The sequence below is a fragment of the Somniosus microcephalus genome, chromosome 16, assembly GCF_052327205.1.
Source record: "Somniosus microcephalus isolate GS21.2 chromosome 16, FLI_Smic_1.0, whole genome shotgun sequence".
Classification (NCBI taxonomy): Eukaryota; Metazoa; Chordata; class Chondrichthyes; order Squaliformes; family Somniosidae; genus Somniosus; species Somniosus microcephalus.
Genome location: NC_141002.1, coordinates 30,705,162 through 30,722,623, shown reverse-complemented (window position 1 = coordinate 30,722,623; position 17,462 = coordinate 30,705,162). Strand labels below are relative to the sequence as shown.

Genomic DNA, 17,462 nt, shown 5'->3' with positions numbered 1-17,462 from the left:
ACGTCTCAAGATGTAACAGCTCCTATATTGCGCTTGTCCTATGCAGTCTCTTCCTTCTCTGTTCTAGTTCATTTTTCCTCCTCCATAAAAATTTGCTCATCTTCATCCAGTTCCCCAAGAAAGATGACCTCTCTTGTCCTTCTAAATACTGCCCTGTTGCCCTTAATTTGGCATTTTAGAAATTATGGAAGCTGTTACTGTCAAATAATCCACTACGTCCAGTCCTCTTCCAGTTCACTGGTTGAACCACTACACTCTGTGGGCTAAAAATTCGGTATCGCCGCGCCAGGTCTTTAGTGCCCGAAATTTTGCGCTCGCCCGGATTCCCGTAGCGCCCGCCTGAAATTCAGTTGCGCCGCCCCAAGACGGAGGCGGGCGCTATTGCAGGGTTTGGCCGCCTCGTTTGGGGCGATGAAAGTCAGTTTCAGGCGTCCAGCTGCCGCTGCGGCACCCGATGTGGTGCGGCAGGCTGGGGTACTGCAGGCCTCCTCCTTCTCTTAAGGAGGAGCTGCCTGCAGCCGTGAGATCGCCGCTGGATTCCCCCGGCAAATGAGCCCGGCACCACGGAGAAGTGCCGGGCTCGCGGGAGTCAGACACCAATGCCGCGGGGGGGTGGTGCAGGAGTCCGGGGAGGGAGGTGCGGCCAGGCGGCCACCGGGAAAGCGGCCGGCTGCCCCTCCACCTTTATGCGCCGGCCTCTCGGAGCTGCAAGGCACCGTTTTTCAAACGCTGTTTGCGGCCGCTACGGGCGAGGCGGCCGCAACTGAATTTGGCCATCGGCACGGAATAGCATTGGAACCGGGGCGCTGCGCACACCGATGACATCATCAGTGCCGGCGCAGCGCTACCGGCTAATGCCGATGTTAGGGACCAACTGAATTTCGGGCGCTAAAAAACTTCCGGCGCAAACCACTCTATAGCCAATAAGTGGGCGCAAACGCGACTGAATTTCTAGGCCTTCATCTCTTCCAAAACCCTTCATCGAGACAGGCAAAATTTTGCTTTTATCAATTTTTCAAACAGTTTCTTTATGTCCACTTCTTACCTTTAATGGCTTTAACCTTAGTGCTTCTTTATCTGTTGACATTTTTGGCCTCACTGTCTCCTTAATCTCAAATGGAACTCTTATATTTCCTTCATTACTAAAAGAAGCTAAATTTCCCCTTCTGGTGACAAACAAATACACTTCTTTTTCCCCATATAAAATTATGAACTCTTTCAAAGTTCACGTCCTTCCAAGGCTTGAATACAATCTTCAGGATTTTCAAACCTAAGCCTGGTATCACCTCAACACTACTTCCTGATTTAATCATCTCTTTTACTCTTTGGCCAGCAATATGGACCTTGACGCCTTGGTTTCTCAACAAAAAAAAAAGCACATAAATATTAATAGCCAAAATTAAATCAAAGTTATGGAGAGAAATTTAACTCCAAAAGGCAGGTGAGTTGGGGTCCGGTGGGAGGTTAAAAAATTTAAAAACTGAATCTCGACCCGAACCTGCCTCCAGCCTGCCCACTTTTTTAACGAAGGCAGGACAGTGGAGGAGGGGCAGCCAACCAGCTCCGAGGAAGCGGGTCCTCCATTTAAATATTATAATGAGGCTGGCGTTCCTCATGGTGATCCACCATTTCAAATTTAACATGGCTGGCCGGGTTTCCCAGGCCTAGGGGAACCTGCCAGCTAAAGTGAGACGAGGACTGCTGGATCCAAGAGGTAAGTGCCTTTCCACTTACCTGCTGGATTCAGCACCCCGGCCTTGCCCCCCCCACCCCCCCCCACTCCACGCCCCCCGTCACCCCGCCCCCGCGATCGGACAACACGGGGCCTCCAACCCTCCCTCCCACCGATCTGTTCCTCAACCCTTCTGATCTCCACCCGCCCCCCGCCCCCCCACCCAACCTCAACCTCACCCCCGAAGCCTCCGACCACCCCCTCACACCCCTCCTCGGTCCCTGATACCCCTCCAAACCCCGACCCACCTGCCAGCCTCCAATCCCGCCCCCAGGCCCCAATCACCATCCGGCCTCCCCGCTCCGGCCCCATTCCTCCTCAGGCCCTGGTCCCGATCACTATTTGGCCTCCCCGCTCCAGCCCCGAACCTCCTCCGGCCTCCAGCCCCCCCAATCCCTCCCTCCCTCCTCTCTGCGGCCTGGTGCCGCAGGCCTACCGCTCGACAGGCATGCCAGCTTCCCCAGTTAGCTGGCCGCGGATGGGAATCAGTGCTTCGAAATGCTAATCAGGCCCTGCCGTTAAATTCGGCAGGGCCTGCGGGAAACCTGTTCTCCCGGGAATCCCGACCGCTTTCGAGCCCCGTCCCCCACCCCCCCGCTCCTTACCTGCCTCCAAATTAAAATTCCAGCCTATTTTCCTGAATAAATCACAGCATCGTAGAAGGCAGTTATGAAAAAGGGTTTAGAAGTCAAGTCTGAAAATAGCGATTTAACGATGCAATTCTTTTTCTGTCTTGACAGATTTCTTCTTGAGGTAGACTGTCTGAACAATGAATTTGAGCACTGTCCTCTCATCTAAATTTAAACACAGAAGGGAAGAAAAATCTCTCCCTGCAGACGACAGTGTTCTCATGTTATTCTGCAAGCTCATTTAACATTGTAAAATTTATCTCCAGGACATTTACCTGAATGGTCCCATCTTTTCGACAGCCTGCCATTCTCTTATAAATTAGGCAAAGAAGGTGAGCAATTACAGGTTACAGTGGCATTCTCTGTTTAGTGTGGGAATGATCAAATTGGTGAGCAAAGCTATTGACTTCAGAGAAATGCTAGGACTGAGATTTATAATCACAGAGAGCCAGACAGGTTGGCTGGGATGTCTAGAACCAGGGGTCAGAGACTCAGAATAAGGGGTCGGCCATTTAGGACTGAGATGAGGAGAAATTTCTTCACTCAGAGGGGGGTGAATCTTTGGAATTCCCCACCCCAGAGGGCTGTGGAGGCTCAGTCACTGAGTATATTCAAGACAGAGATCGATAGATTTTTGGATATTAAGGGAATCAAGGGATATGGGGATAGTGCAGGAAAGTGGAGTTGAGGTAGAAGTTCAGCCATAATCTTACTGAATGGCAGAGCATGCTCGAGGGGCCGAATGGCCTACTCCTGCTCCTACTTCTTATGTTCTTATTGGTAACCGGTTAACACAAAGGGAGCTGTGATTTACTTTCAGATGGCGACTTCAGCCAAACCTGCAAAAGACGGTCACCTCGACATTCCACCTCAACACCCGTCAAGCAAACCAAGCTTTGAAATTTCCTTTTGCGGCGCAGAGGTAAACCATGCTAAAAACCCTTCTATTTAGGAGTCAGGCTCGATCACACCTTGTCGTATAGACAGCATCTCCAGAACCGTGGGAAGAAACCAAAGAGTAGGGTCAACTTGATCCAGAAACTCGCCGGATCCACATGGGGAGCAGACGCTCAAACCCTCCATATGGTAGCACTTGCCCTGGTGTACTCCACAGCGGAGTACTGCTCTCCGGCATGGTTATCAAGTCCGTATGTCAAATCCGTTGATGTCCAGCTTAGCTCTATGATGAGAATTATCACCAGTACACTTTTATCGACACCAACACCTTGGAGCCTGTGCTTCCAAACATTGCACCACCACACCTACGCCATGAAACGCAGTCTCCAGAGAATACAACCGCTACACCAGCAAAGACATGCTGATCCAGGCTGACTTGAACAACCTACCACCAACCCGTCTCAAATCTAGAAGGCCATTTTCGACAGTCGCTGAAGCCCTTCAGCGATCTCCCCTCAGCCTTGCTGTCCGATGGCGAAATGCTTGGAAGAACTGTGATATACGGAATGGATTCCTTATAGAGGACCCCACAGTACAACCTGAAGGATCAAAACTTCCTCGCAAACAGTGGACAATCATCAACCACCTCAGAACCGGTCATGGTAGATGCTGCCACCTTCTTCATAGATGGAAGATTAAAGCATCCCCATCATGCGACTGTGGAGCTCCTATTCAGACCCTGGAGCATATCATTGCGCACTGCCCTCAGAGGAAATTCGTAGGCAGCCTACAAGATATCCACGCTGTTACACCAGGAGCTTTGGCCTGGATATCTGACTTAGATATTGACATTTGATATGCTTTGCTACTTCCATACACAAGAAGACAATGACTTTCAGAATCAGACACCTCAAAAGGAGTGAATCTCATTCTTAATGATGGAGACTTGATAGGTCTGTTGGCCACTCACTGTAGGGGACAAATGCCTGTTTGCTATTGTCAGTGCAATGAAAAGCTCCATCACCAATCACTATGGCTTCTCACCTTACATAGAACTACATAGAAGTTACAGCACAGAAATAGGCCAATCGACCCAAATGGTCCATTTCAGTGTTTATGCTCCACATGTGCCTCCTCCCGCCCCTCTTCATCTAAACCTATCAACATACCCTTCTATTCCTTTTCCCTTCATGTGTTTAGCTAGCTTTCCCTTAAATACATCTATACTATTCACCTCAAATAATCCTTATGGTAGCAAGTTCCACATTCTAAACACTCTCTGGGTAAAGACGTTTCTCCTAAATTCCTTATTGGATTGATTAGTGACTATCTCATATTTATGGCCCTGAGTACTGGTCTCCACCACAAGTGGAAACATCTTCTCTATGTCTACCCTATCGAACCCTTTCATAATTTTAAAGACCTCGATCAGGTCACCCCTCAGCCTTCTCTTTTCTAGACAAAAGAGCTCCAGCCTGTTCAATCTTTCCTGAGAGTTATAACCTCTCAGTTGACACACTTGTTTAATTAAATACATTACCCCTTGTTTAAGAGTGTGTTCACAGTCCTCCACCAGCTTTCCAAAAATAAAGGTGTTGATGGTTGCTTGGTTGGACTTTGACTGTTGTGCTGTCGACTCTAAGAAAAGCAGAAAATTAAAGTTGTGTTATGTTACAGCAGAGGGCTTAAATTCCAATTATTTACAAAACACAGAGACGTGTACTAAGCACATATATTTACATCTATGTTTTTATATTTAACAAAATTTCTGCAAAAGCATTTGCACCATCAAAGTAGGAAACCTTGGGAGCCTCCGCTCTATAGTGGCATTGCAGGCATTTACTGTACTTAATACAGGAAACTTTCGTTTAACCGGAGGTTAAATGTCCGGAAAGCTCTATCTACCGGCAAAATTCAGGAGCCGTTTCCTAGAAGTTTTTTTACTTCTCGTTGCTTTTTTTTTTTCCAGTCAGGCTCTGCAAGGTCCAGCTGAAGCTGTTGCTTAGCTACAGAGACGCTTTTAAGCTGCGGCCGACTGTTTTGAAGCAACAGGGTTTGTTGATTCACACGGAGCTCAAAAGCTCCGTATGTTTTAACGTTAGCGCTGGTTTCTACGGCAGTTTTGATGGTACGGCACCAGCTCGGTCCCGTCAGTGCCGTGCCGGATACCAGAAAGTTTCCTGTACATCAGTTACATTGATAACTATGCTTTGATGTCAATGTACATCAATTTACGGTGCTAATAACAGGCTGTAACAATCTAAATGGCACCAATGATTTCCGTTCTGGATGGGTGGGGTGGAGGGAGGGGGGATAGCTTGACCAAGTAAAGAAAGGACTTGCATTTATATATTTACATAGCGCCTTTCACAACCTTACAGCGAATCTCAGACAATGAATTGATTTTCAAGTGCAGTCACTTATTTTATAAGCAACTAGCAGCATGGATACAAAATTGGCTAAGGGATAGAAAACAGAGAGTTGGGGTGAATGGCTGTTTTTCGATTGGAGGGAGATATACAGTGGTGTCCCCCAGCGATCAGTACTAGGACCACTGCTGTTTCTGATGTTCATTAATGACTTGGACTTGAGGGTGCCGGGCACAATTTTGAAATTTGCAGATGACACAAAACTTGGAAGTTTAGTAAACAGTGAGGAGGCTATTAATAGGCATCAAGAGGACATAGATAGGCTGGTGGAATGGGCGGACACATGGCAGATGAAATTCAGTTCAATAAAATGTGTGGTGATACATTTTTGGTAGGAAGAATGAGGAGCGACAATACAAGCTAAATGGTACAATTTTAAGGGGGTTGCAAGAACCTGGGGGTGTTTGTGCACAAATCTTTGAAGGAGGCAGGACAGGTTAGCAAAGCAGTTAATAAAGCATATGCGATCCCGGGCTTTATAAACAGAGGCATAGAGTACAAAAGCCAGGAAGTTATGCTAAACCTTTATAAAATACTAATTCAGCTCCAGCTGGAGTATTGTGTCCAATTTTGGGCACCGCACTTTAGGAAGGACGTGAAGGCTTTGGAGAGGGTACAGACGAGATTTACCAGAATGGTTCCAGGGATGAGGGATTGCAGTTACTTGGATAAACAGGAAAAGCTGGGGTTGTTCTCCTTAGAGCAGAGAAGGCTAAGAGGAGATTTGATAGAGGTGTTTAAAATCATGAATGGTTTAGATAGAGTAAATAAAGAGAAACTGTTTCCAGTGGCTGAAGGGTCAATAACCAGAGGGCACAGATTGAAGGTGTTTGGCAAAAAAAGTGACATAAGGAAAAACTTTTTTACACAACGAGTGGTTAGGATTTGGAATGCACTGCCTGATAGGGTGGTGGATACAGATTCAAAAGTCGCCTTCAAAAGGGAATTGGATAAATACTTGAAGAAGAAAAAATTGCAGAGATATGAGGAAAGAGCGGGGGAGTGGGACTAACTGGATTGCTCTTCGAAAGAGCCGGTGCAGACTCGATAGGCCGAATGGCCTCCTTCGGTGCTGTACTATTCTATAAAAGATCAGAGCTACAAAAACTAGATTGGAGAATGAGAAACAGAACAGAGACCAGAATCAAAGCTTAGCTACACCGTATTATTCCCCTCCCACTAACCCAGAACAGGAAAAAACAGGCAGCTTTGACCTGTCACCGAGGTTTCAAAGCTTTGTAAAATCTCCAATCAACCGATTATAAAATACACTGGATATAAGCAGCATGGCTTGAAGAATCAGTGCTGCAACACTGCTGCCTTGTCTTCAACCCATGCTCCCTATGAGCAGAAGACACAACTGGGAGCAGGGAGCTGTGAAATTAGCCCTTAATTACCTATATATGGACCATGCTTGCTTTTGAGTGATGCTAATCATAAAGCAAAAATAAAACTGTTCTGCAATCATACTATTCCATGCCTCACTTTAATGAGTACTTACTTACGGGGCTAAAAGGGTTCAATTATGAGGACAGGTTGCATAGACTAGGCTTGTATTCCCTTGAATATAGAAGATTAAGGGGTGATCTAATTGAGGTGTTTAAGATGATTAAAGGAGTTGATAGGGTAGATGGAGAGAAACTATTTCCTCTGGTGGGTGGGTCCAGAACAAGAGGGCGTAACCTTAAAATTAGAGCTAGACTGTACAGGAGTGATGTCAGGAAGCACTTCTTCACACAAAGGGTAGTGCAAATATAGAACTCTTCCCCAGCAAAAAATAGCTGTTGAGGCTAGGTCAACTGAAAATTTCAAAACTGAGATTGATAGTTTTTTGTTAGGCAGGGGTATTAAGGGATATGGAACCAAGGTGGTTAAATGGTGTTAACTGAATGACAGAACAGGCTCGAGGGACTGAATGGCCTACTCATGTTCCTCCTTCAATGAATGTAGTAAATGTTTCTTAAAAAAACTCATGAATACTTAGTTTTAATGATGTAGGGAGTTTACTAAATCTTAATTCTTAGACATTTTAAGCACACTAGCACTTCGAATAAATTTAAATATGTTAAAAGCTCCCATAAAAACTGGCTGATTTATAAGCAATCCATGCTTTTGGCTTAAAAGGTTTTTAAAGCAGCAATTTAAGCTGCGTTATCAAGGGAGGCCATACAAAAAAAGGTGAAGTGATGTGGTGACAGGAGTTGATTAGAGCTGAAATTCCTGATCATAGTATCAGCTGGGCTAACAGTTAACGCTATTTAGCCATTCAAAAAGGAGATTGGCTCATATTGTTAGAACTTAAACTTCGAAGGGATGAATTAAATTACCCACAGTAAATCAGGCTGAACTGTTAAACCGACAAACAGTGGGACGTATTCAAAGTATTTGATACAATACAAAACCAGTACATACCACTTGTTCAGCAACCATGGTCAACAAACAAGGTAAGCGACAGCATCAAGCTAAAAGGAAAGTCTTACACAAATGCAAGAAAAATTGAAATCCAGCAGACTGGAGAGCTTTAAAAATCATGAAAGGGTACAAAGAAAGTATCAAGAGGTGCAAAAAGAGAACATGGAAAAAAACTTGCACAGGATATCAAAAGGTAACAATAAAAGTTTTTATAAATATATTAAGGGAAGGAGCGTGGTAAGGGGGAATGTGGGTCCATTAAAGACAGATGCAGGTGAGACTATAATGGACAATAAAGAAATGACAGACTTGTTAAACAAGTACTTTGTATCCGTTTTCACAGTAGAGGAAGAGGACAAAATGCTAACAAGGGAGCTTAAAAGTAAGACAAGGGGAGAGGAACTTAGTTTTTTAAAAATGCTAATGTGGAAAATAGTGAGACCTAAGACAACAGATCTCCAGGACATGTTGATTTCCACCCCCAGGGTATTAAAGGAAGTAGTTGAGGAAATTGCAGGTGCGTTGGTCATAGTTTTTCTCTCGATTCAAGAATTGTGCCTTTGGATTGGAAAATTGCAAATATCATTCCATTACTTAAGAAGGGAGGGAGGGAAAAAACCAGGAAACTACAGACCTGTCAGTTTAGCATCAGTTGTGGGGAAGCTACTAGGATCTATCATCAAGGACAGAGTGACTGAGCACTTGGACAAGGATGAGCTAATCAACGAGAATCAGAATGGATTTGTGAAGGGTAGACTGTGTTTGGCAAATCTAATTGACTTTTTGAGGATGCCACTAACATGGTGAATAGGGGAGTGTCTATGGATGTTATTTGGATGGAATTCCAGAAGGTATTTAATAAGGCTCCTCGCAGGAGATTACCAAAAAATAATAGCACACAGAATTGAAGGTAACATTGTGACATGGGTCAGTAGCTGGTTGGGAATGTAGGGATTAAAGGAATATACTTTGATTGGTGTGATGTGACAAGTGGTACTCCACAGGGATCTGTACAGGGGCCTCAGTTTTCCACTATATATATCAATGACTTGGATGAAGGGATATATATTTTCAAGTTTTCAAATTACATTGCGTAGATGAGAGCAGGAAGTTACAAAGGGACATAGACAGAGAAGTGAGTGGGCAAAACTGTGGCAGATAGAGTTCAAAGTGGGGAAGTGTGAGGTCATATACTTTGGATCAAAGAAAGACAAATCAGAGTATTGTCTTAATGGTAAGAGTCATGGGGGGAAAAATTCAGTTGGTAGCGCCACCCGTTAGCACCTTAAGAGGGCGCTAAGTGGGGCGCAAACCAACTAGCACCCGGGCGCGGCGATATCTGCGCCTCTCGCGAAATTGACCGGACATTTTGCGGCGGCGCTAAACAATACCGCCACGATCTCCTGCGCCGGCAGATCGTGACATCAGTCGAGTGCGCAACGCCCCGGTAGCGTCCCGGACTGGAAATTGAGTGGTGCCCCCTGCTTTAACGCCTGCCACTAGCAACGACAGGTTGAGGGGAGCGTTTTGCAGTCGGGAAGGGACTGGGGGAGCGCTATTTAAAGGCGACCGCTTCCTGCCTTTTTTTGTTGGTGACATTTTTGCACCATGCATTCCGAGAGAGAGAGAGACTTCTGGAGAGATTCTACACTGTGTGAAGGAGTTTTGCATACTGAGCAGCACTTTGCAGGTTCATTTTGATTTGCCCTTCCTTGTATCTATTTAGAAGAGACTGTGGGGGCTGCACTCTGAGCTCTTTCCTGGGTCTCTCCATTGTTCTTTCCAGCAGATTTGATGTACAGGTCTCTCCAGGCCAAGACTCAAGGCTGCAATAAACAGGATGTAGATGGAGACCAAGATAAACCCTCCCCTTTAAGATAAAAACAGAAAATGCTGGAGAAACTCAGCAGGTCAGGCAGCATCTGTGAAGAGAGAAACAGAGTTGACGTTTCAGGTCGATGACCATTCATCAGAACTCCCCTTTAAGAATTGGCTGGTGCCAGTGTGTGTGTTCCATTGCTGACTGACATCACATGAGCTTCGCCAGCGCTGTGAGTTAGCGCCTCACTCCTTGGCCTTTGCGCCTTAAGACAGATGTGAAGCGCCTGATTTAGCGCTCCAATCACCTCCAGGGGCGATAAAAGCCAAGTTTGCAGTCGGAGGCGATAATTAGTGCCAGGCACTAATCTTTGCGCCCGGCCGATAATTGCGCCCCAAATAGGGCGATACCGAATTTCTCCCCCTAGGAATTTGAGTGTCCTTATAGCAAAGGGATTTGAGAGTCCATGTACACAAATTACTAAAAGTTAGCGCACAAGTACAAAAAATAATCAAAAAAGCTGATGGAATCTAGGCCTTTATCCCGAGGGTGCTGGAATACAAAGGGGAGTAGAATATTCCACCCACATTAAAATGGCAGCAATTTTAAAAGTTTTAGAAGTTGGCAGATAATGACACACAAAACTGGAATGTTAGCAATTTACCAACAAGTTTGTCAAATTAAGACACACAGCTCCTTTAAAGGGCTGTGCTTGTGTTTATTTCTAAGTTACAATCTGTCCATCAACCAATGTCACCTTACCTTCCAACACCATTTTGAATACTTTTTCTCCTGTTCCAAGCTCATGTGATGGGTACTTCACTAAAATAGCTCCCTAAAGATCAGAAACAAAGATACAATGGCAATTAAACAATGACTGCTGCCCTTTTGCATGTGGAGCCAGGGTTTGACCCAGTTCAAGATTTGGTTGTTAAATGCCCCCTCTTTCTCTGATGGCTGCCTAAGGATCCTAAGTGAGAAATAGCAGACTCAGTAAAGATCCCAGGAGCCAAGAATCCACAGCATAAAACTATCCTTGTAATGATCTGATGAGTACAACGAAGGAGCTTACAATAGGCTGAACATCACCCCAAACCACCAACTCTCCTGCAATCAAGGAGAATCCCCAATTCACTTGAAAGAGGTGCTAAAAATTGGTCAGGTAATTCCTTGCAGGCCGGGGCACCAACAACACCTTGCATTTATATAGCACCTTTAACATAGTAAAATGTCCCAAACCACTTCACAGGAGTGTTATCCAACAAAATGTGACACCGAGCCACATAAGGAGATATTAGGGCGGGTGAGGTAGGCTTTAAAGAGCATCTTAAAGGAAGAAAGAGAGGTCGAGAGGTTTAGGGAGGGAGATCCCGAACTTAAGGCCTTGGCAGCTGGAGGCATGGCCACCAATGGTGGAGCGATTAAAATCAGGGATGCTCAAGAGGCCAGAATTAGAGGAGCACAGATATCTCGGAGGGTTGTGCGGCTGAAGAAGATTACAGAGATGGAGAGGGGCGAGGCCATGGAGGGATCTGAAATCAAGGCTGAGAATTTTTAAATTGTGGCGCTGCTTAACCGGGAGCCAATGTAGGTCAGCGAGCACAAGGGGTGATGGGTGAGTGGGACTTGGTGCGAGTTGGGACACGGGCAGTAGAGTTTTGGATGAGCTCAAGTTTACGGAGGGTAGAACGTGGGAGGCCAGCCAGGAGTGCGTTGGGATAGTCAAGTCTAGAGGTGACAAAGGGTTTCAAGCAGCAGCTGAGCTGAGGCAGGGGCGGAATCAGGCAACGTTCCGGAGGTGGAAATGTGATGGCGCAGAAATGTGGTCAGATGTTCATTTCGGGGTCAAATATGACACCAAGGTTGAGAACAGTCTGCGTCAGCCTCAGACAGTTGCCAGGGAAAGTGATGGAGTCGGTGGCTCGGGAACGCAGTTTGTGGCAGGGAACAGCTAATATGCCAGTTACATTAGTGGAGGCCTAGGAAAAGGTCATCCACTCTCTTGGATACAAGATGACACAAGGCTTGAGAAGAGCATGGCTTCAAGACAACATTCAGATTTTTTTTTTAAATATTTCAACAGACCATTCTTTCCTGCTGCTTTTGATGGACAACTTAAATAAGAAGCAGGCTTATCATGGGACTCAAAATGACAGCATGTTCCAAAATACCATCAGCTTCTGATTCCAGAAGCAGTTTATCGCCTCCTTACGTCACTCACCGGAAAATTATAAAGTAAGACTGATCCAGTATTTCATTACAGGTTTATATAGGTGTGTGGATGCTCATGTGCAAGGCTGTTTGTGTTGTACCTCTTCAGACAGATCACCATAACAATGAATTGTGTCAAGTAGATGTTGGTATTTAGCTAATCCTACTGGATTTTGGAGCATAGATTTTTTTTCCCAGATGTTGTAGTTCTTTTTCTCTGACGTGGATTTTCTTGTTGGTATTTTGAACAAGCAAGTGGGCCATTCACCGCAGTTGTTTGTGCTGGCGCTTTTACAAGCAAAAAGACTTGGGCCTAGAAATTGAGTTTTGGCGCAGCCAGGGCTTTAGCGCCGGAAGTTAGTGCCGGAGCTAAGTCGCGCTGGTCGGGCCCAAAATTCAATAGTTCTGCGCCCAAACGGCTGCCGGCGCTGCTGAGAGCTGTTTGCGCCTGAAAACTGGCGCTACGCGCTGAATATCGGCGCTATTCCGGCGCTGCGGCGCCCGCTGCGGTGCGGCAGGTTCGGGAAGTGCAGGCCTCCTCCTTCCCTTAAGGAGGAGCTGCCTGCACCCGGCCGCAGCCCGCGAAAATCTTTTTAAAAATGAGCCCGGCACCTCGGACAAGTGCCGGGCTTGCTTCTGTTCCGGGGGGGGGGGGGGGGAAGTCCGGGGAGGGAGCTGCGGCCAGGCGGCCGGCGGGAAAGCGGCCGGCCGCCGCGGGGCCTTTAATGCGCCGGCGCAAAGTCATGTAAGACTCTGTTGCCAGAGTCTTAGTTGCGGCTGCCACGGGCGAGGCGGACGCAACTGAATTTCGGCGCTGGGGCCCGTCGGCATGGCAACCGGGACGCTGCGCACACCGATGACGTCATCGGTGCCGGCGCAGCGCTACCGGTCTACCGCGGCGGAAGGGCCCCAGGCAATTTCGGCGCCGGCGCCAATTGCAGCGCTAGGCCCTCTAGCGCCGCAAAATCGGCGCTAAGGGCACTGAATTTCTCGGCCTTGATTTATATAGCACCTATCACAACCTCAGAACATCCTAAAGTGCTTTACAGCCAATGAAGTACTTTTTGAAGTGTAATACGGGAAACGCGGTACCCAATTTGCACACAGCAAGGTCCCACAAACAGCAATGTGATAATGACCAGATAATCTCTTTTAGGTGTTGAGTGAGGGATAAGGCCAGGACACTGGGGAGAATTCCCCTGCTCTTCTTTGAATAGTGCCATGGAATCGTTAACGTCCACCTGAGAGGGAAGATGGGGCTTCTATTTAACATCTCGTCTGAAAGTGTTGGTGAGAGCCGGAAGAACAAGTTAGAAGGTAGCAAAGCGGAAAATTAATGGTGAAACCCTTAACACCAGGAGGAAGGAAAATCCGGCAAGAGTTATTAGAAAAACAAAAAGATAGCAAAATTCAAACAGCAAGTTTAAAAAACACATCAATATAATTTTCCTGGACTATATAAAAAGATGGTTGAAAGTCTGTTTGTCTGTTTTAAGCTATTGGTTATTATCTACGTAATCTGATTTGTTAAAATTGGAAGGCAATCTTCAAAGCAGTTGCAGTTTGTCAATGCCTTGGAGCCTTGTCTTTCATGGTAAATATTTGCTAAACCTTTACTTTGAGAGTAGTCTGGTGCCAAAAGCTTTACTAATGTTCCTGATTAAATCCCTCTTCACCAGTGCAGACTGTTCCACGTGAATATGTACATGAAAAGGAATAAGGCTGTGACTCTGATGGAATGGCTGTAATGGTCGAACTATTTTCTGCAGTTAGCACAGTATGCAGGCTCTGTTGCACTAGAAGCTAATAGTTCCAAGACATTAATCTATAAAAGTACTATAAACGTGAAGCATTCAGTGCAGAGATTTGAAAGCAAACAAGAGCTCAGGCACAGTAATGCCTCGCTCTCTTTTCAACAGTCCATTGGGACTGTTAGCAGCCAGAATGCATTCTGTTATCTCAATCTGTTGCTGGCAAACCAACTCAAGCACTGCCCAGAGAGGTTTTTTTGGAGACAGATGGCTACATTTTCTCAATATGAACATTTATTTAATGCAAGTATCATCACCATATCGCATGTCAGCACAGTGTTCTCTCGCAGCATAAAGTCCTCATCTAATCCAATAAAAAACACACTTCATTTGAGGTTTACTTGCAAAAGCCATTTTAATCCTGTATGTTACAGATGTTTCCACTTCTGTGCAGCACCGTGGAACATTTACTGAATTAAAAGCACGATATAACTGCAAGTCGTTGCTGAAAGTGCAAGAAAGCCTGCAGGTTTATCTCAAAGCTCCTGCTTCACATTTCTGGATGACTCTGTGGCTTTCACGGTGTTTTGCTATGCTAATAATGGTTGCTGTGGGTGACTTTTGCAGTCTGATTATTGATGGGAGATGCTTGGAGCAGATGGGGAGGGATTTTCTTTACATTTTATCAGAATAATGTAATGTCCTGAGACTACCATCTTGGCAATTACTGAATTTGCATATGGCTTACGCTTCCAAATTTCAGAGAGTACGGCCAAAGCTTTCTGCCATGCAGCTCTCGAATGCTGGACTCCAGAGAACACGTCCTGGCAACAAAATTAATGGCTTCTTGGCAACAGCATAAATGTTATAAAACCCATTGTAAAATTGTCCTTCTACGACTACTACTGCAGCTATAACAAGTTTCAGTGATTATTTTGTTATTATTCATTCTCGGCGTGTGGGTGTCGTTGGCAAGGCCAGCATTTATTGCCCATCCCTATTTGCTCTTGAGAAGGTGGTGGTGAACTTTCTTCTTGAACCCGCTGCAGTCCATGTGGTGAAGATACTCCCACAGTGCTGTTAGGTAGGGCATTCCAGGATTTTGACCCAGCGACAATGAAGGATCGGCGATATATATCCAAGTTAGGATGGTGTGTGACTGGAAGTGGACACAGATGGTGTGTGACTGGACACTGGGGAACTGGACAGTGATGGTGTTCCAATGCGCCTGCTGTCCTTCACCTTCTCGGTGGCGAAGTTGGAGATTTGGGAGGTGCAGCTGAGGAAGCCTTGGCAACTTGCTGCATCCTGTAGCTAGAACACACTGCAGCTAAAATACATGGGTAGTGGAAGGGGTGGACATTTAGGTTAGTAGATGAGTTGCCGGTCAAGTGGACTGCTTAAATACGCAGCCCCTGACCTACTTAAGCAGCCACAGTATTTATGTGGCTGGTCCAGCTGAGTTTCTGGTCAGTGATGACTCCTCTGGGTGTTGATGGTGGAGGACCCAGCGTTGGTAATGCCATTGAATGGGGAAGTGGTTAGGCTCTCTCTTGTTGGGGATGGTCATTGCCTGAAACTTGTGTGGTACAAATGTTACTTGTCACTTATCATCCTGAGTCTGGATGTTGTCCAGGTCTTGCTTCATGTGGGCACAGACTGCTCCATTATTTGAGGAACTGCAAATGAAGCTGCACATTGTGCAATCATCAGAGAACAGTCCCACTTCTTGACCTTATGATGGAGGCAAGGATGATGAAACAGTTGAAGATAGTTGGGCCTGAGAATCTCCTGCAGAGATGACTGGACTCCAACACCCACAACCATCTTCCTTTCTGTCAGGTATGGCTCCAGCCATTGGAGAGTGTCCCCTGAGCCCCATTGACTTTAGTTTTACTAGGGCTCCTGTTGATAAATATCCCAAGGTACTTCACAAAGGCATAATGGAAAATAATGGATGTTCACTCAAGTGGAGAGAGATTAACAAACAGGGTGGATAAAGGGTAACCAGTGGATGTGGTGTATTTGGACTTCCAAAAAGGCATTTGACAAGGTGCCACACAAAAGATTACTGCACAAGATAAAAAATCACGGGATTGGGGGTAATATACTGGCATGGGTGGAAGATTGGCTATCTAACAGAAAACAGAGAGTTGGGATAAATGGTTCATTCTCGGGTTGGCAATCAGTAACTAGTGGTGTTCCGCAGGGGTCAGTGCTGGGACCCCAACTCTTTACAAGCTATATTAATGATTTGGAGGAGGGGACCAAGTGCAACATATCCAAGTTTGCCGACGATACAAAGATGGGAGGGAAAGCAGTGAGTGAGGAGGACATAAAAAACCTGCAAAAGGACATAGACAGGCTAAGTGAGTGGGCAGAAATTTGGCAGATGGAATATAATGTTGGAAAGTGTGAGGTTATGCACTTTGGCAGAAAAAATCAAAGAGCAAGTTATTATCTAAATGGAGAGAAACTGCAAAGTGCTACAGTACAAAGGGATCTGGGGGTCCTAGTGCATGAAACACAGAAGGTTAGTATGCAGGTACAGCAGGTGATCAGGAAGGCCAATGGAATCTTGGCTTTTATTGCAAGGGGGATGGAGTATAAAAGCAGGGAAGTCTTGCTTTGGTTATACAGGGTACTGGTGAGGCCACACCTGGAATACTGCGTACAGTTTTGGTTTCCATATTTAAGAAAAGATATACTTGCTCTCGAGGCGGTTCACAGAAGGTTCACTCGGTTGATTCCAGAGATGAGGGGGTTAACTTATGAAGAAAGGTTGAGTAGTTTGGGCCTCTACTCATTGGAATTCAGAAGAATGAGAGGCGATCTTATCGAAACATATAAGATTGAGAGGGGGCTTGATCGGGTGGATGCTGTAATGATATCAGCAAATAGTGATGATATTTGTCTGTGTTTGATTACTTATGCCTTACAGCATATTTGTCTGTGTTTTTGATTACTTGTGCCTGACCAGCAGAGGTCATGTGAGAGACAAGCAGTCCAGAGGAGTTTTACTTTCAGTTTCATTCTAGATGCATCTCAGCATAGTGTGTTCTGTAAAAAGCTGTAGAAAGTCTTGAACAAGACTTTAGATTAAACAACATTCTCTTTCAGAAATGAGTCTTTATTGAACCCAAAAAGAAATCAAAACATGATGTCAGAAGTGGCTGAAAGAGAAAAAATCTGAAGTTAGCAACTTGATGGGACAGTGAACGCAGTTGTGGCAAGTAAGCGAAATCAGCTCTCCACATATTAGCAAGCCAGAAGAGAACATCGTTGCTTACCATTAGAGAATAGCTAACGAAGTGAAAAAATGGAAGGTTTACTCCCACCGGCGACGCTTCAATTGACAGGTAATGTGGCTGAAAATTGGAGAAGATTCAAACAACGTGTAGGGTTGTATTTATCAGCAATCGGAGCTGACGATAAAAGTAATAAACAGAAATCGTCACTGTTCTTACATGTCGTGGGTGATGCAGCGCTGGAGGTATATAATAATTTCATATTTGCTGTTGATGGCGGCAAAATGAAGCTAGATAAAATAATGGAACAGTTTGAGGCCTACTGCATACCTAA

At 45.5% G+C, this 17,462-nt stretch overlaps 1 protein-coding gene across 2 annotated transcripts in view; it reads right to left on the bottom strand.

Moving 5' to 3' along the window:
- Window positions 1-17,462, bottom strand: part of pot1 (protection of telomeres 1 homolog) — a 457,382-nt gene that overhangs the window by 339,464 nt on the left and 100,456 nt on the right. For both annotated transcript variants that reach the window (XM_086008747.1, XM_086008748.1), the window contains 2 exons: window positions 10,681-10,753; window positions 4,799-4,896 (listed from right to left, as the gene is read on the bottom strand). In XM_086008747.1, the coding sequence (XP_085864873.1) occupies window positions 4,799-4,896; window positions 10,681-10,753 (171 nt within the window). The remainder of the gene's footprint in view (window positions 1-4,798; window positions 4,897-10,680; window positions 10,754-17,462) is intronic.